Source organism: Mobula hypostoma, chromosome 6 (genome assembly GCF_963921235.1).
Source record: "Mobula hypostoma chromosome 6, sMobHyp1.1, whole genome shotgun sequence".
Classification (NCBI taxonomy): Eukaryota; Metazoa; Chordata; class Chondrichthyes; order Myliobatiformes; family Myliobatidae; genus Mobula; species Mobula hypostoma.
The window spans coordinates 8233310-8260317 of NC_086102.1; the positions used below are offsets into that span (position 1 = coordinate 8233310).

General features: G+C 43.8%; 1 protein-coding gene across 2 annotated transcripts in view; it reads right to left on the bottom strand.

The window, feature by feature from the left end:
- cxadr (CXADR Ig-like cell adhesion molecule) overlaps positions 1–24730 on the bottom strand; it is a 138534-nt gene extending 113804 nt beyond the window's left edge. Inside the window, exon 1 of one of the 2 annotated variants that reach the window (XM_063050255.1) lies at positions 24508–24730. In XM_063050255.1, coding sequence (XP_062906325.1) covers positions 24508–24580 — 73 coding nt within the window. In that variant the 5' untranslated portion in view covers positions 24581–24730. The remainder of the gene's footprint in view (positions 1–24507) is intronic. The other variant, XM_063050254.1, reaches the window with a different exon arrangement.
- Positions 24731–27008: the final 2278 nt, after the last annotated feature.

Below are 27008 nucleotides of genomic sequence, written 5' to 3' on the forward strand. Positions count from 1 at the left end.
ACCAATAGTCACCTGGGTCTACCATTCACTGAATAGACTAAGATTAGCTTTATTTTGTCACAGAGCTGATTCAGTGAAACCCTGTGGGTCTGCCAAGGAGGTCGAAGTTCGGAGTCCAATTGCCTGAGGCTGTGCCCACTGGAGGCCTGTGCTGAGGCTAAAGGACTGTGCGTATGAGTGGATGGGAGGAAGGAATGGGGGTTGTTTTTGCTGTTGCTGTTTTGTTGTTTGTTGTTTTATTTATTTACTCGAGAAACAGTGTGGAATAGGTCCTTCCGACACTTCGAGCCGTGGCGCTCAGCAATCCCCCGATTTAACCCTAGCCTAAATCATGGGACGGTTTACAATGACCAATTAACCTACCAACCTGTACATCTTTGGGAGGAAACTGGAGCACCCGGCGGAAACCCACACAGTCATGAGGAGTACATACAAACTGTAGTATACTGTAACATATATGTACTTTGAAATTTGAACTCTTTAGCTACCTCAGGACACAGAAACCATGAATGGATAACAGGTTAAATATCAAATTCCACACAAAACTAAAACAGAAGTGTTAGAAGGCACAGTCTGTCAAGCAGCATATGTGAAAAGAGAAACCAGTCAAGTTTTTGATTCAGGGCCCCTTCCTCAGAACTGAGGAAGAATGGAAGGGGTGTTAGATTTTGTAACGCAGCTGGACAAAAACAAAGTGTTAGACAGAGGAGAATCCCTGGTGTCATAGATTCTTGATTACTTGACTGGCAGACCACAGTACGTGTGCTTGCAACACTGTGTGTCCGACAGAGTGATCAGCAGCACTGGGGCTCCACAGGGGACTGTCTTGTCTCCCTTTCTCTTCACCATTTACACCTCAGACTTCAACTACTGCACAGAGTCTTGTCATCTTCAGAAGTTTTCTGAAGACTCTGCCATAGTTGGATGCATCAGCAAGGGAGATGAGGCTGAGTACAAGGCTATGGTAGGAAACTTTGTCACATGGTGTGAGCAGAATTATCTGCAGCTTAAGGTGAAAAAGACTAAGGAGCTGGTGGTAGACCTCAGGAGAGCTAAGGTACCAGTGACCCGTTTCCATCCAGGGGATCAGTGTGGACATGGCGGAGGATTACAAATACTTGGGGATACGAATTGACAATAAACTGGGCTGGTCTAAGAACACTGAGGCTGTCTGCAAGAAGGGTCAGAGCCGTCTCTATTTCCTGAGGAGACTGAGGTCCTTTAACATCTGCCGGACGATGCTGAGGATGTTCTACGAGTCTGTGGTGGCCAGTGCTATTACGTTTTCTGTTGTGTGCGGAGGCAGCAGGCTGAGGGTGGCAAACACCAACAGAATCAACAAACTCATTCGTAAGGCCAGTGATGTTGTGGGGATGGAACTGGACTCTCTGACGGTGGTGTCTGAAAAGAGGATGCTGTCTAAGTTGCATGCCATCTTGGTCAATATCTCCCATCCACTACATAATGTACTGGGTGGGCACAGGAGTACATTCAGCCAGAGACTCATTCCACCGAGATGCAGCACAGAGTGTCATAGGAAGTCATTCCTGCCTGTGGCCATCAAACTTTACAACTCCTCCCTTGGAGGGTCAGACACCCTGAGCCAATAGGCTGGTCCTGAACTTATTTCATAATTTACTGGCGTAATTTACATATTACTATTTAACTATTTATGGTTCTATTACTATTTAGTATTTATGGAGCAACTGTAACGAAAACCAATTTCCCCAGGATTAATAAAGTATGACTATGACTATGATGTGAATATTGATAATGACAATATCTTCCATCCAGGCACTCTGCAATCTGCTGGAACGAGTGCCACTTTTTAATGTTTCCATAGTTAAAAATCTCTGACCTACCTCGGTTCTCTCAAACACCTTTGTGTTTCTCTGCTCACCTCCTTTGAACTTAACCCAGCTCGCCTTACGTGCAAGTCCTCTAGTGATAGACATTTCACACTCGAGAGCAAGATCCCGGCTCTCTACTCTACCTATGCCTCTCATAGTCTTTTAGACTACTATCAAGGATCTCCTCAGCCGCCTGTTCCAGAAAAAAACAACCCAAACTTGTCCAACCTCCACTTATAGTTCATGCCCTCCAATCCAGGCAGCATCCTGGTAAGCCTCCTCTGCACCATCTCCAAAGTCTCAACATCCTTCCTATAATGGGGCGACCAGAACTTTATGCCATACACCAGATGTGGCCCAACTAGACTCTTACAAAGTTGTAACAAAACTTCTTCCTGACTTTTGAACTCAATGCCTTGACAAATAAAGGCAAGAATGCAATATGCCTTTTTTATTACACATCAACCTGTATGGCCACTTCCAGAACTTGCACTTCAAGATCTGTCTGTGTACTAATGATACAATGAATGAAGAGAATGCCAGATACTCATTTTGTGAATCAAGTATATTTTTGAAACAAAAGATCTGTTTCCCTTTCAACAGAAGTGGAGTGACTGGAGGGTGGAAACCCAGAGGTGGCCTGTCTTAGAGTTGGAGAATTGACAACGTACAAAGTTCAAAGTAAATTTATTATCAGAGTACCTATATATCAGCAGATACAACCCTGAGATTCATTTTCTTACGGGTATACCCAATGACTCCAAGAACCATAATAGAATCGATGAAAGACTGCACTGAACAGGATGGACAAAGAATCTATGTGCAAAAGACAACAAAGCATGCAATACAAGAGAAAAACAATCATAACAAATAAATACATAATAAGTATTGATAATATGAGGTGTAGAGTCCTTGAAAGTGAATCCATAGCTTGTGGGAACAGTTCAATGATGGGCAAGTGAAGTTGAGTGGTTATCACCACTGATTCAAGAGCCTGATGGTTGAAGGATAATAACTGTTCCTGAAACCGATGGTGAGTCCTGAGGCTCCTGAACCTTCTTCCTGATGGTAGCAGCGAGAAGAGAGCATGACCTGCGTGGTGGGGGTCCCTGATAATGGATACTGCTTTGCTGCGACAGCACTCGTGTAGATGTGCTCAATGGTGGGAGGGATTACACGTGATGGACTGCACTGTATCCACTATTTTTTTGTAGGAATTTCCATTCAACGTCATTAGGGTTTCCATATCAGGCCGCAAAGCAACCAGTCAATATATTCTTCACACATCTGTAGCAGTTTGTCAGAGTTTTAAATCTCATGCTGAATCTTTGTTAACTTCTAAGGAAGTAGAGGCGCTGCCTGCGTTGTTCTGCGGAACAGTGTACGCATTCCAGAACATATGGTGACGCTTGCAGGCTGTCCTATGGATATCCTTGCATTGCGATGGTTTTTAAAACAAATGAGTCAGCTCACTGTATGGTTTGATATACATGTGATAGATACATTAATCTGAATCTGAAGGTCTTAGGTCCCACACCACAAGGTTCAGAAATAGGTATTACCAACAATTCAACCAACAGGTACCTGAACCTGTAGTTTAAAGATGAGAAGGGAAGATTTAGAGGGGATGTGTGGGGCATGCAAGTTTTTTGATAGGTGGCAGTGGAACAGATAATGATGGAGCTGTTTTAGGGTCTGTTAGACACATGATATGCAGGAATGGAAGAATAGGGATTGTGTGCAGGCAATAGAGATTTTAATTTGGCATCAGTATTTGGTGCGGAGATTGTAGGCCGAAGGGCCTATTGCTGTGTCATGCTCCTACATATTCCAGGTATTTCAGATCTGCATAAACAAAACTCGAGGGGCCTTCAGTCGAGAAGAGGGAAGATGTTGACTGAAAACATCACCTTTCACCAGGCAACAGACAAGCATCCGGGACACCACATCACCCTGTACACAAAGGAATGCATTCAAGCTCCTCCTAAATCAGCTTGCTCTGTCAAACGTAAAAGATAACACCATTACACGGCTCACAACTACGATCTGCATTTAATGGCAGCTTGCAGAAGCTTTACAAGCTGCATTCCATAATGTCACAATGACTAATGAAACATAGCGAACCACTTGTTTTGATCTACAGGCAGCCAATGAGGTTCCTGCTCATGAAATCACTGGCCCTGCTCCACACCAGAACTACCTTGCAACTCTCTCACTCATCTATTTTCCATCTGGCATAGTTTGCATTTTGTTGTTTGATTGTTTGTGGTTTTTGTATTGCTATACTTATGCTCTATTCTTGGTTGGTGCGGCTGTAACGAAACCCAATTTCCCTCAGGATCAGTAAAGTATATCTATCTATCTATCTATTCCTTCACCACGGAAATCCAGCTTCGAGATTCAATATCCAAGTTCCAAGCTCGAAGTAAATTTATTATCAAAGTACGTGTTTGCATCCTTATGCCACCCTGGGATTCATTTTCTTGCAGGCATTCACAGTAGAACAAAGTACAATAGAAGTAATAAAAAACTACACACAAAGACCAATAAACAATGTGCAAATGCAAAAAAAATCTAATTATATACACAAGGTTCCTTAAGGTTGTTATAGCCGAGAGTGGTAATGACAAGCTCTCACTATCTATTAAATGCTCCCAATGGTGTGCATCTCAATCAGCCTCTGACAACCAAGTCCAGCTCCTGGCCTTCACATGTGGTTTAGCTACTAAGCCTGACTGATCCATTTCCACTGACAGGAGAAGGGGCAATGGTGGTTACTGGCATCTTAAAACAAGTTGCTTCTGGCAGCTGGGGCTCATCAGCCGTGGTTGGCAGCTCATCTAGAAGGAAAACTCCGATCTCAAAACTCAACTGCCTTGCGGCTATACCCACTCATGGGGAAGGCTTCGGGAGTAAACCCCGAGGGAAAAATCTGGAGGTGGGGTCCCTAAGACATTGAGTTCAATGCTGACTGGCAACTCCTGCAACGCTGTTGGTACCAAACTATACCAGTCTCTGCCGTTCTTTTGGGTCCATCAGATGTGTGAAGAGGGGAGCTTGCTACGTGGGCAACAGCTTGCTCTCCATAATGTACTGTGCTGGCTTGTGTACCTAGACAGCCTAGACAGCTAGGATGCAACACCCACGATCAACTCTGACCAATGGAGGCCTCAGATATATATATATATATAGAGCGGTGTGTGTGTGTGTCCCCTAAAGGGATTGGACAGGCTAGATGCAGGAAGATTGTTCCCGATGTTGGGGAAGTCCAGAACGAGGGGTCACAGTTTGAGGATAAAGGGGAAGCCTTTTAGGACCGAGATGAGGAAAACCTTCTTCACACAGAAAGTGGTGAACCTGTGGAATTCTCTGCCACGGGAAACAGTTGAGGCCAGTTCATTGGCTATATTTAAGAGGGTGTTAGATATGACCCTTGTGGCTAAAGGGATCAGTGGGTATGGAGGGAAGGCTGGTACAGGGTTCTGAGTTGGATGATCAGCCATGATCATACTGAATGGCGGTGCAGTCTCGAAGGGCCGAATGGCCTACTCCTGCACCTATTTTCTATGTTTCTATGTTTCTGTGTTTCTGTGTGTGTGTGTGTGTGTGTGTGTGTGTGTGGTGTGTGGAATCAGTTCAGCTGAGGTGAGTGAAGTTATCCACGCCAGCTCAGGAGCCTGATGGTTGAAGGGTAATAGCTGTTCCTGAACATGGTGGCGTGGGACCCTAAGGCTCTTGCATCTCCTTCCCGATGGCAGCAGTGAGAAGGGAGCATGGCCTGGATGGTGGGGGCTGCTGCTTTCTTCTGGCAGCACTCCATGCAGATTCAAGTTTCAAGATTGCTTGTTGTCATTCCTCAGTACAACAAGTGCAAAGGAGAGAGTGGCAAGTGTGTGAAATGCACTGCCAGGGGTGGTGGTAGAGGCAGATGCATTAGGGACCTTTAAGAGCTAGACAATAGAACACTATAGTCATGCTCTGTACCATGGTCTGGAGACAGACAGAGCCCTATAATCCGAATTAATAACAGTCACTTGAATGAAACAGATTAAAATTCCACTGGGAACACCTGATTTCAGAAATTCACCTACAAAAGCTTCAAAGCAGAAAACAACCACCTCCTGCAGGATGCTAACAGTCTCTATTATCCTGCCAACTGAACACAGTTCAATTACTTCCACAATGTCATTACTAAGATTATCACTAGGCAACTGTGAGCACTCAAGGCTGAGCAGTTAGTGGAACTTTCTCAGAATAGAGCTCAAAGCAATTTTCTCTCAAACAGATGTGGGTACTTCAGAACACAGCAGGAGTACTTTCTATGGCATCCAGATTCATGCCTCACCCACCATCGCAAAAGAGATTAATAATTGGAACAACAAACTGTAGGTACTGCAACTCTAAATCAAAAACAGAGAAACATAGAAAACCTACAGCACAATACAGGCCCTTCAGCCCACAAAGCTGTACCGAACATGTCCTTACCTTAGAACTAACTAGGCTTACCCATAGCCCAAACAACAGGAATTCTGCAGATGCTGGTAATTCAAGCAACACACATCAAAGTTGCTGGTGAATGCAGCAGGCCAGGCAGCATCTCTAGGAAGAGGTACAGTCGACGTTTCAGGCCGAGGCCCTTCGTCAGGACTAACTGAAGGAAGAGTGAGTAAGAGATTTGAAAGTTGGAGGGGGAGGGGGAGATCCAAAATGATAGGAGAAGACAGGAGGGGGAGGGATGGAGCCAAGAGCTGGACAGGTGATTGACAAAAGGGATATGAGAGGATCATGGGACAGGAGGTCCGGGAAGAAAGACGAGGGGGGTGGGGATCCCAGAGGATGGGCAAGGGATATAGTCAGAGGGACAGAGGGAGAAAAAGGAGAGTGAGAGAAAGAATGTGTGTATAAAAATAAATAACGGATGGGGTACGAGAGGGAGGTGGGGCATTAGCGGAAGTTAGAGAAGTTGATGTTCATGCCATCAGGTTGGAGGCTACCCAGACAGAATATAAGGTGTTGTTCCTCCAACCTGAGTGTCGCTTCATCTTTACAGTAGAGGAGGCCGTGGATAGACATGTCAGAATGAGGTTCCTCCAACCTGAGTGTGGCTTCATCTATCCACGGCCTCCTCTACTGTAAAGATGAAGCCACACTCAGGTTGGAGGAACAACACCTTATATTCCGTCTGGGTAGCCTCCAACCTGATGGCATGAACATTGACTTCTCTAACTTCCGCTAAGGCCCCACCTCCCCCTCGTACCCCATCTGTTATTTATTTTTATACACACATTCTTTCTCTCACTCTCTTTTTTCTCCCTCTGTCCCTCTGAATATACCCCTTGCCCATCCTCTGGGTTCCCCCCCCCCCACACTTGTCTTTCTTCCCGGACCTCCTGCCCATGATCCTCTCGTATCCCTTTTGCCAATCACCTGTCCAGCTCTTGGCTCCATCCCTCCCCCTCCTGTCTTCTCCTATCATTTTGGATCTCCCCCTCCCTCTCCAACTTTCAAATCTCTTACTCACTCTTCCTTCAGTTAGTTCTGACGAAGGGTCTCAGCCTGAAACGTCGACTGTACTTCTTCCTAGAGATGCTGCCTGGCCTGCTGCGTTCACCAGCAACTTTGATGTGTGTTACCCATAGCCCTCTATTTTTCTAGGCTCCATATTCCCATCCTAGAGTCTCTTTAAAGACCCTATCGTTTCCACCTCCACCACTGCCACCGGCAGTCCATTCCACGCACTCACTACTCTCTGCATAAAACACTTACCCCTGACATCTCCTCTGTACCTACTTCCAAGCACCTTAAAACTATGCCCTCTTGTGCTAGCCATTTCAGCCCTGGGAAAAAGCCTCTGACTATCCACACGATCAATGCCTCTCATTATCTTGTGCACCTCTATCAGGTCACCTCTCATCCTCTGTCGCTCCAAGGAGAAAAGGCTGAGTTCACTCAAGCTATTCTCATAAGGCATGCTCCCCAATCCAGGCAACATCCTTGTAAATCTCCTCTACACCCTTCTATGACGTCCACATCCTTCCTGTAGTGAGGTGACCAGAATTGAGTACAGTATTCCAAGTGGGGTCTGACCAGGGTCCTATATAGCTGCAACATTACCTCTCAGCTCTTAAACTCAATCCCACATTTGATGAAGGCCAATGCACCGTATGCCTTCTTAACCACAGAGTCAACCTGCGTAGCAGCTTTGAGTGTGATATGGACTTGGACCCCAAGATCCCTCTGATCCTCCACACTGCCAAGAGCCTTACCATTAATATTATATTCTGCCATCATATTTGACCTACCAAAATGAACCACCTCACACTTGTCGGGGTTGAATTCCATCTGCCACTTCTCAGCCTATTTTTGCATCCTATCAATGTCCCGCTGTAATCTCTGACAGCCTTCCACACTATCCACAACACCCCCAACCTTTGTGTCATCAGCAAATTTATTAACCCATCCCTCCACTTCCTCATCCAGGTCATTTATAAAAATCACAAAGACTAGGGATCCCAGAACAGATCCCTGAGGCACACCACTGGTCACCGACCACCATGCAGAATATGACTCGTCTACAACCACTCTTTGCCTTCTGTGGGCAAGCCATTTCTGGATCCACAAAGCAATGTCCCCTTGGATCCCATGCCTCCTTACTTTCTCAATAAGTCTTACATGAGATACCTTATCAAATGCCTTGCTAAAATCCATATACACTACATCTACAGCTCTACCTTCATCAACGTGTTTAGTCACATTCTCAAAAAATTCAATCAGGCGCGTAAGGCACGACCTGCCTTTGACAAAGCCATGCTGACTATTCCTAATCATATTATACCTCTCCAAATGTTCATAAATCCTGCCTCTCAGGATCTTTTCCATCAATTTACCAACTGCTGAAGTAAGACTCACTGGTCTATAATTTCCTGGGCTATCTCTACTCCCTTAATAAGGGAACAACATCCGCTACCCTCCAATTCTCCGGAACCTCTCCAGTCCCCATTGATGATGCAAAGATCATTGCCAGAGGCTCAGCAATCTCTTCCCTCGCTTCCCACAGTAGCCTGGGATACATCCCATTTGGTCCTGGTGACTTATCCAACTTGATGTTTTCCAAAAGCTCCAGCACATCCTCTTCCTTAGTATCTACATGCTCAAGCTTAAATCTGGAACTAATCAACAGCTTCTCAGTGCTGGGAGAAACAGGGTGACTATTTAGATCGAACCTTTGTCAAACTAGTGCAACACACACAAAACGCTGGAGGAACTCAGCAGGCCAGGCAGCATCTGGGGAAATTAATAAATGGTCGATGTTGTAGGTTGGGACCCTTCATTCAGAGTGGAGAGGAAGGGGGAAGATGCCAGAATAAGAAAGTGGGGAAGGAGAAGGAGGACAAGCTGGAAGGTGGGTGGAGTACTTTCTTTTTCTGTCTTTGCACTACTTATTTAACTTTTTAAATATGTATATAACATTCTCACCATAACTTTGTATTTTTATTATGTATTGCAATGTAGTGCTGTCGCAAAACAACAAACTTCAAGGCCTACGCAGTGATCTGAAACCTGATTCTGAGGTGAGGTGAAGTAAGAAGCTGGGTGGTGATAGGTGGAAAAGGCAAAAGGCAAAAGGAGGAATCTGATAGGAGAGGAGAGTAAACCATGGGAGAAAGGGGGAACCAGCGGGGAGGTGACAGGCAGGTGTGACGAAGAGGTAAGTGGCCAAAGTGGGGAGTAGAAGAGGAAGGATAGGGGAGGGAACAAAAATACTGGAAGGAGAAATCAATATCATGTGGCAGTGAGTTTGGGTGAGCACATGGTCGTAGAGTCAGAGAGCAGCAGAGACCACAGAGGGGGAGCAGTGAGAGAGGGTCTTACTGAACTCCCATTGGAGGGAAGATTTAAACTTCTTCAGGGTAGATATACCTCAAAGAGACTTCGCAGTGGAACAGCAACGCACAAATACGAGAGATTCTACAGATGCTGGAAATCTCAGGTAACACACGCAAAATAGAAAAGACAGAGAACAACTGTTTTAGCTTGTATAAGGAGGAAGGTGTGAAGAGATTGAAGGAATCAGAACCAGGGTTATTATCAAGGACTTACAGGAGGTACCCAATGAAGTGGCCACTGAACGTACATTGTGAAGTTTGTGGTCTTCTGCTGCCATAGCCCATTTTCTTAAAGGTTCGAAGTGTTGTGCATTGAGAGATGCTCTTCTACACATCACTGTTGTAACGTGTGGCTATTTGAGTTACAGCCACCTTCCTGTCAGCTTGAACCAGTCTAGCCATTCTCCTCTGACTTCTCTCATTAATGAGGCATTTTCATCCACAGAGCTGCTGCTCACTAGATTTTTTTTTGTTTCTAAACTCCAGAGACTGTTGTACATGAAAATCCCAGGAGATCAGCACTTTGAGATATTCAAACCACCCCATCTGGCACCAACAATCGTTCCACGATCAAAGAGATTTAGATGACATTTCTTCCCATTCTGATGTTTGGTCTGAACAACAACTGAACCTCTTGACCATACCTGCATGCTTTTACGCACTGAGTTGCTGCCACATAATTGGCTGATGAGATACTTGCCTTAAGAAAGTGTATAGGTGTATCTAATAAAGTGGACACTGATTGTATCTCATAAAAGTTGTTTTGCAGATGACAATCACTATGACTGGGAATGACTATGATAGGATGCAAACTAAAGATGTTAAAGTGAGCAGCACATTGGGCCACTTGTATAATAAAGGATGTGCTGACAGTGGAGAGGGTCCAGAGAAGGCTCACAAGAAAGATCACAGGAAAGAAAGGGTTAATGTATGAGGAGCATTTGATGACTCTGGGCCTATACTCGCTGGAGCTTAGGAAAATGAAAGGGGATCTCATTGAAACCTATCAAATATTGGAAGTCCTAAATAGAGTGGACATGGAGAGAATGTAAACACGAGGAATTCTGCAGATGCTGGAAATTCAAGCAACACACATCAAAGTTGCTAGTGTACTCAGTCCTGACGAAGGGTCTCGGCCCGAAACGTCGTCTGTACCTCTTCCTAGAGATGCTACCTGTCCTGCTGCCTTTACCAGCAACTTTGATGTGTGTTCCATGGAGAGGATGTGTCCATCGGTGGCAGAGTCTAGAACCAGAAGGCACAACCCCAAAATACAAGGACGTCCTTTTAAGACAGAGATGAGGAACATTTTCTTTCACAAGAAGGTGGTGATTCTGTGGAGTTCATTGCCACATATGCTTGTGGAGGCCAAACATTGAGTATATTTGAACTATCATGGTATAGGTTCTTGATTAGTAAAGGTGTCAAAAGGTTATGGGAAAAGGCAGGAGAATGGGGTTGAGAGGGTTAATAAATGAGTCGTGATGGAATGGTGGAACAAATGGTGTAATTCTGCTCCTATGTTTTATGGTCTTTTACTCAGACCCAGGCACTATGCAAATCTAAAATTTACATTTGCTGTTGAATTTGGAAGCAGCGGGCATCAGGGCACTAAAAAGGCCCTGAAAAGTATCTGTCTTGGACTGTGACAGCAAATGTCAAATTGAGTTTCATAGCTGCTCCATATTTCTGATATTTCACACATAGCTGGAAGGGGACTGCCAGGCAAATTAAGTACTGTGCCAAAGGTTATTGTAAATACATCAGAGGTGGAACCCCATGTCATTGGGCTGCAGAGCACTCTGGGATGTCTCAAGGTAATGCTTGCCTTGCTAATTAAAAATTAACGTGCACACACCTCTTTAACAGATAAATAAATCAGAAACCGAGTCTGGAGATACACAGTGAAAGAAAAACTCCATCAGCAAACGAGAGAGTAGGCATAGAGTCACAAAGTTATTTACTTATTGTCTGTTTAGTGATGTAGTGCGGAGTAGGCCCTTGTGGCTCTTTAAGCCATGCTACCTAGGCATCCCCACAACCCTGATTTAATCCTAACCTAATTATGGGACAATTTTAAAATGTCCAATTAACCTACTCTGTATGTCCCTAAACTGTTGCAGGAAACCAGAGCACCCGGGGAAACCACATGTGTTCCATGGGGAGGATATACAGAGACTACTTACAGAGTGGCATCAGAATTGAACTCTGTATAAGCACTGCAGCACAGAAACAGGCCCTTTGGCCCATCTTGTCCATGCCAAACTGTTAATTCTGCCACCCTCGCCCTCCATATCCCTCCCATTCTTGTACCTAATCCAAATTTCTCTTAAGTGTCGAAATCGGACCCATAACACGTTCCACACTCTCATCATTCTCTAACTGTAGAAGTTACCCCTCATGTTCCTCATAAACATTTCACCTTTCACCCCTTAACCCGTGACCTCTAATTTTAGTCCCACTTGACCTCAGTGGTAAAACCCTGTTTGCACTTACCCTATTCATACCCGTTGTATACCTCTATCAAATCTTCCCTCAATCTCCTGCACTCGAGGGAATAAAGCCTTAACCTATTTAACCTTTCCCTATAACTCAGGATCTCAAGTCCTGGCAATATCCTTGTTCATTTCTTTCAAGCTTATTTGCATATTTCCCATAGGGCTATGTCCACACTGCGCCGGATAATTTTGAAAACAAAGCTTTTTCTCTTCGTTTTGACCTTCCGTCCACACTGAAACGGCGTTTTCAGCCCCCGAAAACGGAGATTTTCAGAAACGGTCTCAGAGTGAATAAATCTGAAAACCGCTGTCATGACATGCCAGAACAGATGGCGGCAGCACGGCATTTCATTGTTTTCTTCTTATTCTTCTTCTTCTTATTATTATTATTATTATTACTTTATTGTCACCAAAGAATTGATACTAGAGCGTACAATCATCACAGCGATATTTGATTCTGCGCTTCGCAGAACCTAACCATTTCAGAACAGACGGCAACGAGACTGAAGCCAGAAGAGTTAGAAATGTGCTCACCAAATACTTTGACCCATAGCTTACTGAATAAATAAGTATACTCACTTTGCCCCATTTTCTGTCCTTGCTTGTATGAAGGTGGTTTACCTATTTATGCAAGTACTTCTCTGACAATAGATGTGTAACAGCCTAATGTAACATTGTATGGAAATACAGGAGAACACTGATGCAGACATGTTTTATACATTTAACAAGGTGCTTTATTAATATAACAGTGTTAGTCAATTTTTCAATGTTCGTCGTCAGCCGGGTCGTACTGTCTGTGAACCCCCTGTCGGTTGCCTCCATACGCTCCAGTATTTGTCTTTTTTAGTTTTAAGTCCTCCCGCGCGAGAGCCAAAAGCAATTCCTTTGAAGTTTTTCTACTCTGTAACTGGACAAACGCACACCAATTATATCGTTTCCTCTTCACTTGTTTTCTGTGTGTCCTGCACATGCCCAGTAGAGGAGATTCGCCCAAATATCCGCCTAATGTGGACAGAGATATTTTGAAAAACGCTTAGTGTAGACGCCTATCGTTCTTACTCGAAACCGGCGTTTTCAAAATTATCCGGCGTAGTGTGGGCGTAGCCTAGGTCTTCTTCTTCTTGTGCCTTGCGCGTTACACGATTGGGTGATCACAGCTCTCCACATCGAACGATCCCTCGCAGCGTCAGTGATATCTCACACACTTAGATCTGTTAGTTCTTTCACAGTGTCCATATATTTTCTTCTTTGCCTTCCTCTTCCGTGTTTCCCAGGCATACGGCCTTGTAATGTAAGGCATTCTATTTCTCCCTTTCTGATGACATGGCCCAGAAATTTAAGTTTCCTCTCATTTAATGTTCTTATTAAAGATCTTTCCGTATGGGCACGTTGTAGTACTGTCTCATTAGATACCCTGTCTCTATATGATATTTTTAGCATTCAACTTTCAGCAACAGAAACCACATTTCTGTTGCTTCTAAGTTTCTTTGGAGTTCTGGTGTTACAGTTCATGTTTCGGAAGCAAGATTGACCGGATGTAACATTTTAGTAGCCTAAGCCTTGTTGTTATAGAAATATGTCTGTTGGTAAAAATGGGTTTCATTTTTTGGAAGTTGGTTTTTTCAATGGCAATTCTTCTTTTTATTTCTACTTTACTTCTAGCATTTTGTGATATAAAGCTACCAAGGTAATTAAAGCTGGTCTTTTGTTCAATCTCTTGGTTACCGATGTACAATTGGCAGTTGGGAAAGTCCTGCTGTTTTGATATTACCATACATTTGTTTTTTTTACAGTTGACAGTTAGACCAAAATCTGCACTTGTTTGTACTACTTTGTTTAGGAGGATTTGTAGGTCTTCTGCAGCACTTGCTATTAAGGTGGTATCATCTGCATATCTTATGTTGTTGATGTTAACACCTCCAATTTTTATCCCATCTAGGTCTTCTATTTCTCTGAGAATCATTTCACTATAGATATTAAATAATTCCAGTGAGGCAACACATCCCTGTCTAACTCCTCTTTGAATTTTAGTCCAACTGTTTATATTATCATCAATTTTTACTGCCGCCGTTTGGTTCCAATATACATTTTGAAGCAGTTGTTGGTCCCTTCCGTCTATGTTTAATTTAGCAAGAATTTGAAATAATTTTTCATGTTGCACTTTGTCAAATGCTTTAGTGAAATCAATAAAACATAAAAAGATATCATTTTGATATTCAATTGCCCTTTCTGAAAGCATTCGTAGTATGTTCCTGTAGGTAGGTGACTGAAACTGCACACAAAACTTCGAATTAGGCCTCAGCAACATCTTATTCAACTTCAACATGGCATCCCATCTCCTATACTCAGTACTTTGATTTATGAAGTCCAATGTGCCAAAAGCTTTCTTTATAACCTGTATGGACAAATGGAAATCTCACATCCCAACAGGTCGAGTTTACCAGTTACAATTCAAGCTTACAACAATGCGTCCAAGTGGTTTACATAAATGTCACCGCGCTTCTGTCGCCAACATAGTATGCCCACAACTCTCTAATCCAAAATCTAACTGTATGTCTTGGGAGGAAATTGGAGCGCCCAGAGGAGCCCCATAGGGGCTAAATACAAAGTTCTTACAGACACTGGCAGGAATTGAAAGTGATCACTGTAACAGCGTTACACTAACCACAACATGACCATGTCGTTTTGGTACCTGCTGCCCAGTGGTTGAGAGAAACAGACACGGCCTGGATGGTGGGGGTCTTTGGTGATGGACTCTGCTTTCTTGTGGTAGCATTCCATGAATACATACTAAATGCTGGGGAGGGTGTTTCCCCTGACATAACAGGCTGTATCCACCACCTTCTGTAGCGCATTGGTGTTTCCATTCAGGCCGTGAAGAAACATTGCACCTTAACAAAACAGCCCACCCTCTGTGCAATACCAGGAGTGCCAGGTAGATTATTTCCTCCATTCTTCTCCAAGGATCGTCACCTTCTTGTGGTGGAGAGGCTTGTGAGTTCCTGAGGTCCCGAGAGTGACGCTTGCTGGAGCTTAGCACCTGGTCAGCTTGCCCGTGATGGTAAGGTCAAGGGGACGGTTCCGGACAAAGAGCGATCCAACCAAGACTTCAGCGATGGTGCTGGCGGAAGATGATGACACGTCACAATGGCAGTGAAGGCGGAGAAAGGCTGCAACAGTGAAAGGTCTCCAATCGCCTTGCATTCCACGCCACTGGACCCTGATACTGACCTGTCAAGAACCATGTGGAGGCTGCCCATGAATCAGCCTCCCACGTTAAACAAAGTCACACACAGGCATTTTCCATTAAGGGAAACCTTAGAAGAACATACTTGACTGGAGTGATCACAGTACTACTGCTATTATTTTCTCAGTACTCTGGAGTAGTGTGATACTGACAACCTTGCAACTCAGATCCGAGAATGTTACCAACAAACTCGTTAAATCAGTTTCTAATTAGTGGCATTTAGTTTCCTTGTTTGTAAACAATTCTTGCTCTTAATCTCTATAAAGAAATCTATTTTCATGTTCAGATATGTCTATTTATTCAAATGCCAGGCAACTCAGCATTTGCACTGTGTACAAGTCACGCCAGTGTTTATATTCCACTCCAGCATGTACTATCTACTGTTCCTGCACTCTCACGCTGTGTTCTCATTCATCATCGGCGTTTAATCTGTCCCACCTCACCATATACTGCAACTTCACATTTGTTCTCCCCATCCCCTCATCCTCACCCTGGCTACCTTTGACCTCAAGCCAAAGTTCAAAGTAATTTTATTATCAAAGTACATATATGTCAGCATATACAACTCTGAGTTTTGTTTTCTTCACAGTAGGGCAAAGAAATGTAATAGAATCAATGGAAAACTACAAAGATTGACAAACAATGTGCAAAAGGAGACAAACTGCGCAAATCAAAAAATAAGAATAAAAATGAAATTAATTAATTTAATATTGAGAACATGAGCTTCAGAATCCTTGAAAGTGGGTCAATAAATGGTGGAATCAGTTCACTGTTGAGGTGAGTGAAGTTATCCACACTGGTTCAGGAGCCTGATGGGTGAAGAGTAATAACTGTTCCTGAACCTGGTGGTGTGGGATCTAAGGCTCCTGTAACCTGCTTCCTGATGGCAGCAGTGAGAACAGAGCATGACTTGGAGAAGAGAGCATGGCTTGGATTGGGGGGAGGGGGTGGTGGTGGTTCCTTGATGATGGATGCTGCTTTCTTGTGGAATTGCTCTTTGTTGTTGTGATCAAAGGTAGGGAGGACTTTGCCACTGTTAGAATGGGTTGTATCCACCATGTTTTGTAGGCTTTTTTGTTCTTGGGCACTAGTGTCTCCATACCAGACCGTGATGCACCTAGTCAGGAAACTCTCCACTTTGCATTGATAGAAGTTTGCCGAAAACTTAGATGTCATGCCGAATCTGTACAATCTTCTCAGCAGAGACATGCTCTGCCTTCCCTTCTTGCCCCATCATCTATGCAAGTTTGAACAGGGAGCTCTCTCTCTCACCTATCAGCTTGTACTCTTCACCTCCCAGCCACCTTCATCCTTCTTCTTCCTCCTTTCTTTCCGTACCTAATGAAGGGTCTCAGCCCGAAATGTTGAAAGTTTATTCCGTTCCGTAGACACTACCTATCTCCAGGCTCGGCTGGGAAGAAGGCCTCTCCAGGGCGTGAACCTGTGGATGACCAACTCCAGGCCGGTGTTGCTGACTGAGGTGTCATGGGAGAAGGAACATCAGGAATTCGCTGTGGCCGATGTATGGACGGAGGTCTCTGTAGTTGAGTGATTGCACTCACTCTCTCTCTCTTTCTTGAATGTGCTGGTGGCGGACAGCTCTGTCCATCTCCCACAGATGCACCTTGACATGTTGAGTATTTCCAGAGGTTTGAAAACTCATTCATTATGTCTGCATTTCAACCAACCAACAACTCCTTTCCTTCATGAGTTTCCCCCACATTCCATTACTCATGTAGGAGCCACGTATCTATTTTTTGCCTGTCTGTTTTGTATTTTCTGTTGTGCTTTTATTATGGTAATTTGTCATGTGGATTGGGGTGTGGTAGAAGCGAATATGTACAGTTCTGTATCTGCGCTTTGTCTAAATCAGTTTTAGTCTGGTTAGAACCAGGGAGTAAGCTGGGGGGTGGGGGGGGTATGCTATTTTTGTGACTTTTTTGTTGACCATTTAAGACTACTTAAATATGCCAAGACTGCTGATTCCACTAGGACCATTATTTCATTATATGGCTTGTCATAGTTTCATTAATTCTTTTATCATTACAGGATTGTTCATCTTTGCTGGTTTCTTAATAAAGGATTAAACATACTCATTTGAAATGTGGAACTTCATTATTTGGCGTGTGTCATACAACGTCTGAGCAGTTCTGATTTGTCTTCAAGTAACCACTACAACTTACATCCACTACAATTGGTTCAGCTGATACTTAACGTGGCCAGTGTAGATTCTGATGGGATATTCATGCTCACGTTACATTTACTTGGCATTGAGGACTACAACACATATTTACAGATAAACTGACTGTTTGCAACACGGTCTGCTATGGCAATTTGAATGCACAGGAGTGGTTTTGGCCCCTTATCTAAGAAAGTATGTGCTGGTATTAGAGAGGCTCCCAAGGAGGGTCACAAGAATAATTCTGGGAATAAAAAGTTTAACATATAAGAAGCATTTGGTAAGCCTGGATAGAGTGGATGTGCAGAGAGTGTTTCCTATAGTGAGGGAGGCTGGGACCAGAAGGCACAGCCTCAGAATAGAAAGATGTCCATTTGAAATAGAGACAAGGAGAAATTTCTTCAGCTAGAGGGTGGTGAATCTGTGGAATTCATTGTGATGGATGGCTGCTAAGCCCAAGTCATTGTGTTTATTTAAACCAGAGGTTAATAGGTTCTTGATTAGTAAGAACATCATAAGCTACAGGGAGAAGGCAGAAAAATGGGGTTGAGAGGATTTATAGCCAGTATAACACAGGTTTTGTTATATAATAACTCTGGTGCCTATAAGGAGTTTGCATGTTCTCCCTGTGACTGTGTGAGTTTCGCCTGGGTACTCAGGTTTCCTCCCACAGTCCAAACACTGGTTAAATGGTCATTGTAAATTGACCTGTGATTAGGCTAGGGTTAAACTAGGGGTGGTGTATCTCAAAGTGTATTCCACACTGTACCTCAATAAATAAATAATACTATTATATTATATTAATAGTTTTAATACTATTCATATTATAATGGTAAAGTTTAATATAATTCTATACAATATAACATTATAATATTGTACTGGGAGTCATTGAATATCTATTATGTTATGCACAGTGTACCACTGGATTTAACAGTACAAGATAAAATATGTGTATACATGCGGTGTTACACTGAGCTGGCAGTGTACCATTCATTTGTTCATTACGTGCCGTGTCGCATGACTTGGGTGATCATGATCTTTCCCAGAGCTGAAATGGTTAACATGAGAGGACACAGTTTTAAGGTGCTTGGAAGTAGGTACAGAGGACGGTGGTGGTGGAGGCGGAAATGATAGGGTCTTTTAAGAGGCTCCTGGATAGGTACACAGAGCTTAGAAAAATAGAGGGCTATGGGTAACCCGAGGTAATTTTTAAAATAAGTACATGTTTGGCACAGCATTGAGGGCCGAAAGGCCTGTATTGTGCTGTAGGTTTTCTATGTCCTCGCTAATCAAGAACCTATCAACAACCACTTTAAATATCTCCAATGACTTGGCCTCCACAGCCATCTATGACAATGAATTCCACAAATTCACCACCCTCTGCTGAAAGAAATTCCTCATCTCTGTTCAAAAGTGGCATCCTTTTATTCTAAGGCTGTGCCTTCTGGTTCTAGATTCATTCCCCTGCTATTGGAAGCATCTTCTCCATGTCCTCTCTATCTAGGCCTTTCAACATTCAGTAGGTTTCAACATATCAACTATCTTTGTATTAAGACCATAAGACCATAAGACAAAGGAGCAGAAGTTGGCCATTCGGCCCATTGAGTCTGCTCCACCATTCTATCATGAGCTGATCCATTCTCCCATTGTCCCACTCCCCTGCCTTCTCACCATAACCTTTGATGCCCTGGCTACGCAGATACCTATCAATCTCTGCCTTAAATACACTCATTGACTTGGCCTCCACTGCTGCCCATGGCAACAAATTCCATAGATTCACCACCCTCTGACTAAAAAAATGTCTTCGCATTTCTGTTCTAAATGGGCGGCCTTCAATCGTTAAGTCGTGCCCTCTCGTACTAGACTCCCCCATCATGGGAAACAACTTTGCACATCCACTCTGTCCATGCCTTTCAACATTCAAAATGTTTCTATAAGGTCTCCCCTCATTCTTCTAAACTCCAAGGAATACAGTCCAAGAGCGGACAAACGTTCCTCATATGTTAACCCTCTCATTCCCGGAATCATTCTCGTGAATCTTCTTTGTACCCTCTCCAACGTCAGCACATCCTTTCTGACCAAAGGAGACCAAAACTGCCCACAGTACTCCAAGTAAGGTCTCACCAGTGCCTTATAGAGCCTCAATATCACATCCCTGCTCCTATACTCTATTCCTCTAGAAATGAATGCCAACATTGCATTCGCCTTCTTCACTACCGACTCAACCTGGAGGTTAATCTTAAGGGTATCCTTTACGAGGACTCCCAAGTCCCGTTGCATCTCAGAACTTTAAATTCTTTCCCCATTTAAATAATAGTCTGCCCGTTTATTACTTCTGCCAAAGTGCATAACCATACACTCTCCAACATTGTACTTCATTTGCCACTTCTTTGCTCATTCTTCCAATCTATCCAAGTCTCTCTGCAGACTCTCCATTTCCTCAGCACTACCAGCCCCTCCACCTATCTTTGTATCATCAGCAAGCTTAGCCACAAAGCCATCAATTCCATAATCCAAATCGTTGGTGTACAATATAAAAAGAAGCAGTCCCAACACTGACCCCTGTGGAACACCACTGGTAACTGGCAGCCAACCAGAATAGGATCCCTTTATTCCCACTCTCTGTTTCCTGCCAATCAGCCAATGCTCTATCCACGTATGTAACTTTCCTGTAATTCCATGGGCTCTTATCTTGTTAAGTAGCCTCGTGTGACACCTTGTCGAAGGCCTTCTGAAAATCCAAATACACAACATCCACTGCATCTCCCTTGTCTAGCCTACTTGTAATTTCCTCAAAAAATTGTAGTAGGTTTGTCAGGCAGGATTTTCCTTTAAGGAATCCATGCTGAGTTCTGCCTATCTTGTCATATGCCTCAGGGCACTCTGTAACCTCATCCTTGACAATTGACTCCAACAACTTTCCAACCACCGATGTCAAGCTAACAGGTCTATAATTTCCTTTTTTGCTTCCTTGCCCCCTTCTTAAATAGCGGAGTGACATTTGCAATCTTCCAGTCCTCCGGAACCATGTCAGAATCTATCGACTTTTGAAAGATCATCGCTAATGCCTCTGCAATCTCCACAGCTACTTCCTTCAGAACACGAGGGTGCATTCCATCTGGTCCAGGAGATTTATCTACCCTTAGACTATTCAGCTTCCTGAGTACTTTCTCTGTCACAATTGTGACTCCACACACTTCTCTTCCCTGCCACCCTTGAGTATCCAGTATACTGCTGATGTCTTCCTCAGTGAAGACTGATGCAAAATACTCATTCAGTTCCTCTGCCATCTCTTTATCTCCCATTACAATTTCTCCAGCATCATTTTCTATCGGTCCTATATCTCACCTGTCTTTTACTCTTTATATACTTGAAAAAGCTTTTGGTATCCTCTTTGATATTATTTGTTAACTTCCTTTCATAGTTAATCTTTTCCCTCTTAATGACTTTTTTAGTTTCCTTTTGTAAGGTTTTAAAAACTTCCCAATCCTCTGTCTTCCCACTAATTTTTGCTTCCTTGTATGCCCTCTCCTTTGCTTTAACTTTGGCTTTGACTTCTCTTGTCAACCACGGTTGCATTCTTTTTCCATTCGAAAATTTCTTCTTTTTTAGAATATACCTGTCTTGCACCTTCCTTACTTCTCGCATAAGCTCCAGCCACTGCTGCTCTGCCGTCCTTCCCACCAGTGTCTCTTTCCAGTCAACTTTGGCCAGTTCCTCTCTCATGCCACTGTAATTTCCTTTACTCCACTGAAATACCGACACATCAGATTTCGGCTTCTGTTTTTCAAATTTCACAGTGAACTCAATGATGTTATGATCACTGCCTCCTAAGGGTTCCTTCACCTCAATCTCTCTAATCACCTCCGGTTCATTACACAATACCAAATCCAGTACAGCCGATCCCCTAGTGGGCTCAACAACAAGCTGTTCTAAAAAGCCATCTCACAGACATTCTACAAATTCTCTCTCTTGAGATCCAGTGCTGACCTGATTTTCCCAATCCACTCGCATGTTAAAATCTCCCACAATTATCATAACACTGCCCTTCTGACAAGCATTTTCTATTTCCTGTTGTAATTTGTAATCCACATCCCTGCAGCTGTTTGGAAGCCTATAAATAACTGCCATCAGGGTCCTTTTACCCCTGCGATTTCTTAGCTCAACCCATAAAGATTCTGCACCTTCCGATCCTATATCACCTCTTTCTAATGATTTAATATCATTTCTTACCAATAAAGCCACGCCTCCCCTTCTGCCTACCCGCCTATCCTTCTGATACACCGTGTATCCTTGGACGTTCAGCTCCCAGAGACATGCATCCTTTGGCCATGTCTCAGTGATGGCCACAATATCATACCTGCCAATCTGTAACTGTAATGACCATAAACTTGGCCACAAACCATTCAGATCCAGATCATTGACATACAATGTGAAAAGAAGCAATCCCAACCCACATTCCGTATGTTGCTTTCGAGAGTTGAGTTCCTTGTGCTGTGTTTTGCTGGGTCCACAACACCATGTTTTGCTGTGATGTGAACTATGTTTTACCTACAATCAAAGCGTAGTAAAGGATCTAAATCAAAACATATTGTAAATAAAGCTCCAGGAAGCATTCCATAAACACAAGATCCTGCAGATGCTGCAACTTCAGAGTAACACACACAAAGTGCTGGAGGAACTCAGCAGATCAGCATCTACAGTCCATATGAAGACACTCAGGTATATTAAATAGAAAGATAGATAGATAGATATACTTTATTGATCCCGAAGGAAATTGGGTTTCGTTACAGCCGCACCAACCAAGAATAGAGCATAAATATAGCAATACAAAAACCACAAACAATCAAACAACAAAATGCAAATACATATTGACTGTTTATTCATTTCAATAGATGCATCCTGATTTGCCGAGTTCCCCCGGCGTGTTGAGTGAGTTGCTCTGGATTTCCAGCATCTCCAGAATTTCTCATGTTCATGGTTTTGTGGATATGTTGTTACTTGCAATGCTGTGTCATATTTTGTCTGAATTTACCATTATTTTACAGTCAATGAAAGCAGAATGACGCAAACAATAAACAGAAGGAATTCTGCAGATGCTGGAGATCCTGTCTCTCTCTCTCTCTCACACACACACACACACACACACACACACACACTCACACACACACAAAATGCTGGAGGAACTCAGCGGGCCAGGCAGCATCTATGGAAAAAGAGTACAGTTGCCCTTTCGGCATCGTTTCGTGCCAATCCTGCTGAAGGGTATCCATCGACTGTACTCTTTTCCATAGATGCTGTCTGGCCTGCTGAGTTCTTCCAGCATTTTGTGTGTTATTTATATTTATTGTTTTTTTTATTATTGTGCTCTTTATCTTATTGAGTTTTATGTGCTGCATGGGATCCGGAGTAACAAGTATTTCGTTCTCCTCTACACTTTGTGACATTAAACAAATAACATTAAACAAAATCTCTCGATTCTCTATCCATCTGCTTCCCCTCACCCATTGACGTGTTTTGCATCGGAGCTCATTCCCAGCCTTCACAATGGGAGGAGCGGCCCCCGCACAATTGTTTCAGTAGAATGAACGAGGCAATTGATGCAAATCCTATTATCTCCGCAATCAGCTTTTGGTGAATGAGAAAAAAGAACAGGGACAGCAAATTCTCCATCGGCTGTCGACAGTGAATAAAGTGCTCCACTAACCAGCAAACAGGTTCCTTTAGAACCGGCTGGAATTTCCCACGCACACAGTATAAAAACATTGGCTTACTTTAAAAATACAGATTATTTACAAAATAGTCGCACTAATCACACCCTACTCCACCTTTACCACCCCTCATTATTCGTTTTTCTAGCTTCAAATATTAATGATTCGTAAGAACTGCTGACCAGAAACAACTGAAAGTGCCAAAGTCCTGTTCACAAAGGAGTTTAAATGGCTCGCAACGGATCAGAACAACAAGTGGATCCGGGCGCCTCAACTCCCTCGGTACAATCAAGAGAAAACCTATCAATATCAGCAAAGCGTTTTCAGTTGCTTTTCACAATAAAAATACGGATTTAACTCATTGGAAACAATGGGAAGATCATAGAAAACGCTTAAAGTCCTTTCGATATTAGGAAGGGCAGGCAGGGGTAGAGGAACCGGGAGGTGAGGGACAGGAAAAAGAGAAAGGTGGAGGGGTGTGGTTGAGGAGGGCAAAATAGGGAGACAGAGAGAGAGAGAGAGAGCGGATTGAAATCCCGTGGGAAGGACGCAAGAGAAATGGAAAGGAAGAGAGGACAAAACGAGAGGGCGAAGAAAGGTGAGCGCAGGCCAGGGAGCAAAGGGAAAAAAAAGAGGGAAAAAAAGGGGGGGCAGGAAGAAGTGAAGGAAGGGAGGGGAGGGGAGGAAGGAAGGGAGGGGAGGGGAGGAAGGGAGGGGAGGGGAGGAGGGGAGGGGGAGAGGAGAGAGGAGGGGAGGGGAGAGGGAGAGAGGAGGGGAGGGGAGAGGGAGAGAGGAGGGGAGAGGGAGAGAGGAGGGGAGGGGAGAGGGAGAGTAGAGGGGAGGGGAAGAGAGGAGGGGAGGGGGAGAGAGGAGGGGAGGGGGAGAGAGGAGGGGAGGGGGAGAGAGGAGGGGAGAGGAGAGAGGTGGGGGCGAGGGGAGGGGGAAGAAGGAGGGGAGATGGAGAGGCGGGAGAAAGAAGAGGAGAGAAAGAAAGGAGAGGGAGAAAGAAAATGATGGAGAAATCAAGAGAAGGAGAGACAAAGAGGAAGATAAGGGAAGAAAAGGCGAATGGGAAGAAGGGAGAGCGCTTAATATCCTCCTGTCTCCCTTCTCCCTTTCCCTGCGATCCCGTTTACCTGTCAGGAAGTAGACGAGCAGCAGCGACGCCGCCGCTCTGCTGTGTCCCGCCATGATGCGCTCAGTCCGCATCGACCTCGCTCACAACAGTCCTACGCGACCTGCTACCAGTCAACTGGAACAGGGGAACGAATGAGGGATTCATATACAGCATCGAAGGTGAGCTCGAGTTCCCGTCCAACGCCCTCCCGTGGTCAAGAACATGCTGCTGAATAATATTATAAAGACGAGATAGTTCCCAGATGCTAGAGGAACTCAGCAGGTCAGACAGCATCTACGGAGAGGAATAACTTTTCTACGTTTAGTCATTAATAATAAGATCGTAAGATCTAGGAGCAGAATTGGGCCATTTGGCTCCTCGAGTCTGCTCCGCCATTTCATCATGGTTGATCCACTTTTCCTCTTGGCCTTCTCTCCGTATCCCTTCATGCCCTGACCAATCAAGAATCTATCAGCCTCTGCCTTAAATATACTTAAAGACTTGGCCTCCACAGCTACCCGTGGCAACGAATTCCGCAGTTGCCCGTGGCAACGAATTCCACAGCTTCACCACTCTCTGGCTAAAGGAATTCCTCCTCATCTCAGTTCTAAAAGAAAGCCCCTCTATCCCGAGGCTGTGTCCTCTGGTCCTAGACTCTCCCATCATAGGAAACATCATCTCCACGTTCACCCGATCTAGACCTTTCTTCATTCCATAGGTTTCAATGAAGTCACCCCTCATTCTGATATAATAATATTAATATTAATTGGTATGTATGAATCAAGGAGTCATGCAACAGGGAAATGAACTCTTCAGCCCGTCTAGTCCATGTCGACCAAGCTGGCCCCATTTGCGTGCATTTGTCCCATATTCCTCTTAACCTTTCCTAAACAGAGACTTTTGCTGAGCTAAAGGAAAGCTATCATTGCCTAATGAGGAGGTGTGGAATGAGTGAGGGCATTGATCAAGTGGATAGCCAGTGGCTTTTTTCCTAGGGTAGTAATGGCCAATATTAAGGGGCATAATTTTAAGGTGATTGGAGGTAAGTACTACCTCAGGAAAGCAGCCAGCAAAGTTAAAGACCACACCTGCCCCAGACATCCTCTCATCTCCCCTCCCCCACTGCACAGAAACGCTCAAGGACAGCTCCTATCTCACTCTTATCAGACCCTTGAATGTACCTCTATCTAGTATGATAAAATTATCTCTTGATCTCACAATTGCCTGGTTACGATCCCACACTTTATTGTTTACATGCACTGCACTTTCTCTGTAGCATTTGCACTTGTTCAGCATCGTTACTGTTTTACCTTACTCTAGCCCAATGTACGGTGTAAAGATTTGACCTGTATAAACAGTGCATGTGACAATAATAAACGAATAAACCAATAACACTCTCAGCGTAAAACAAACTTGTCTGCAGTGGTATTATTTTACCTTTTTCCTAACTCAAGGCAATATGTAGTAGAACATAAAATGCAGAACCAAGAACAGATCTTGTGACAATCATTTAACCTCCTCTAAAATCAATCTGTTCGTGAACCGTAGATGTGAACTTCCTGCTATTCAAGACACTTAAAAAGACGGGTGTGTAAAAAGGGCCCGAAGGATCATTGGGACCCGACTCACCCCAACCACAAACTGTTCTACCTGCTACCATCGGAGAAATGGTACTGCAGCATAAAAGCCAGGACTAACAGGACCTGGGACAGCTTCTTCCACCAGGACATCAGACTGATTAACTCACGATGATACAATTGTTTTTCTATGTTATATTGACTGTCCTGTTGTACATAATACTTATTACAAATTACTATAAATTGCACACTACACATTTAGACGGAGACATAACGTAACAATTTTTACTCCTCATGTATATGAAGGATGTAAGTAATAAAGTCAATTAAATTCAATCCAACCCTTCCCTCCCACATAGCTCTCCATTTTTCTATTATCCATGTGCCTATCTAAGAGTGTTTTAACTCCAACCTGATTGCATGAATATCGATTTCTGCTTCTGGTGAACGAATATCACCACTCCCCTTCCTCTATTCCTCACTCTGACTGTTCACTTCTTTCCACCTGCCTATTACTTCCATTGGGTCCCCTCCTCCTTCCCTTTCTCCTACACTCCACTCTCCTCTTTTAACAGATTCTTCCTTCTCCAGCCCTTGACTTTTTCCACACACCTGGATTCAGCTATCACTTTCCAGCTAGCCCCTTTCCCCTTCCCCCACCTTTTTATTCTGGCATCTTCCCCCTTCCTTCTCAGTCCTGAAGAAGTCTCTTAGCCTGAAACTTCAATTGTTTACTCTTTCCCATGGATGCTGCCTGACCTGCTGACTTCCTCCAATATTTTGTGTGTGTTACTTTAAATGCCCCTAATGTATCTATACCCTACAACCACCCCTGGAAGGCTTTCCATGCACCCACCACTCCTTGTGTTAAAAACGTACCTCTGACATTTCCCTATACATTCTTCCAATCATCTTCCTCCAATTCCTCCAGTATTTTGTGTGT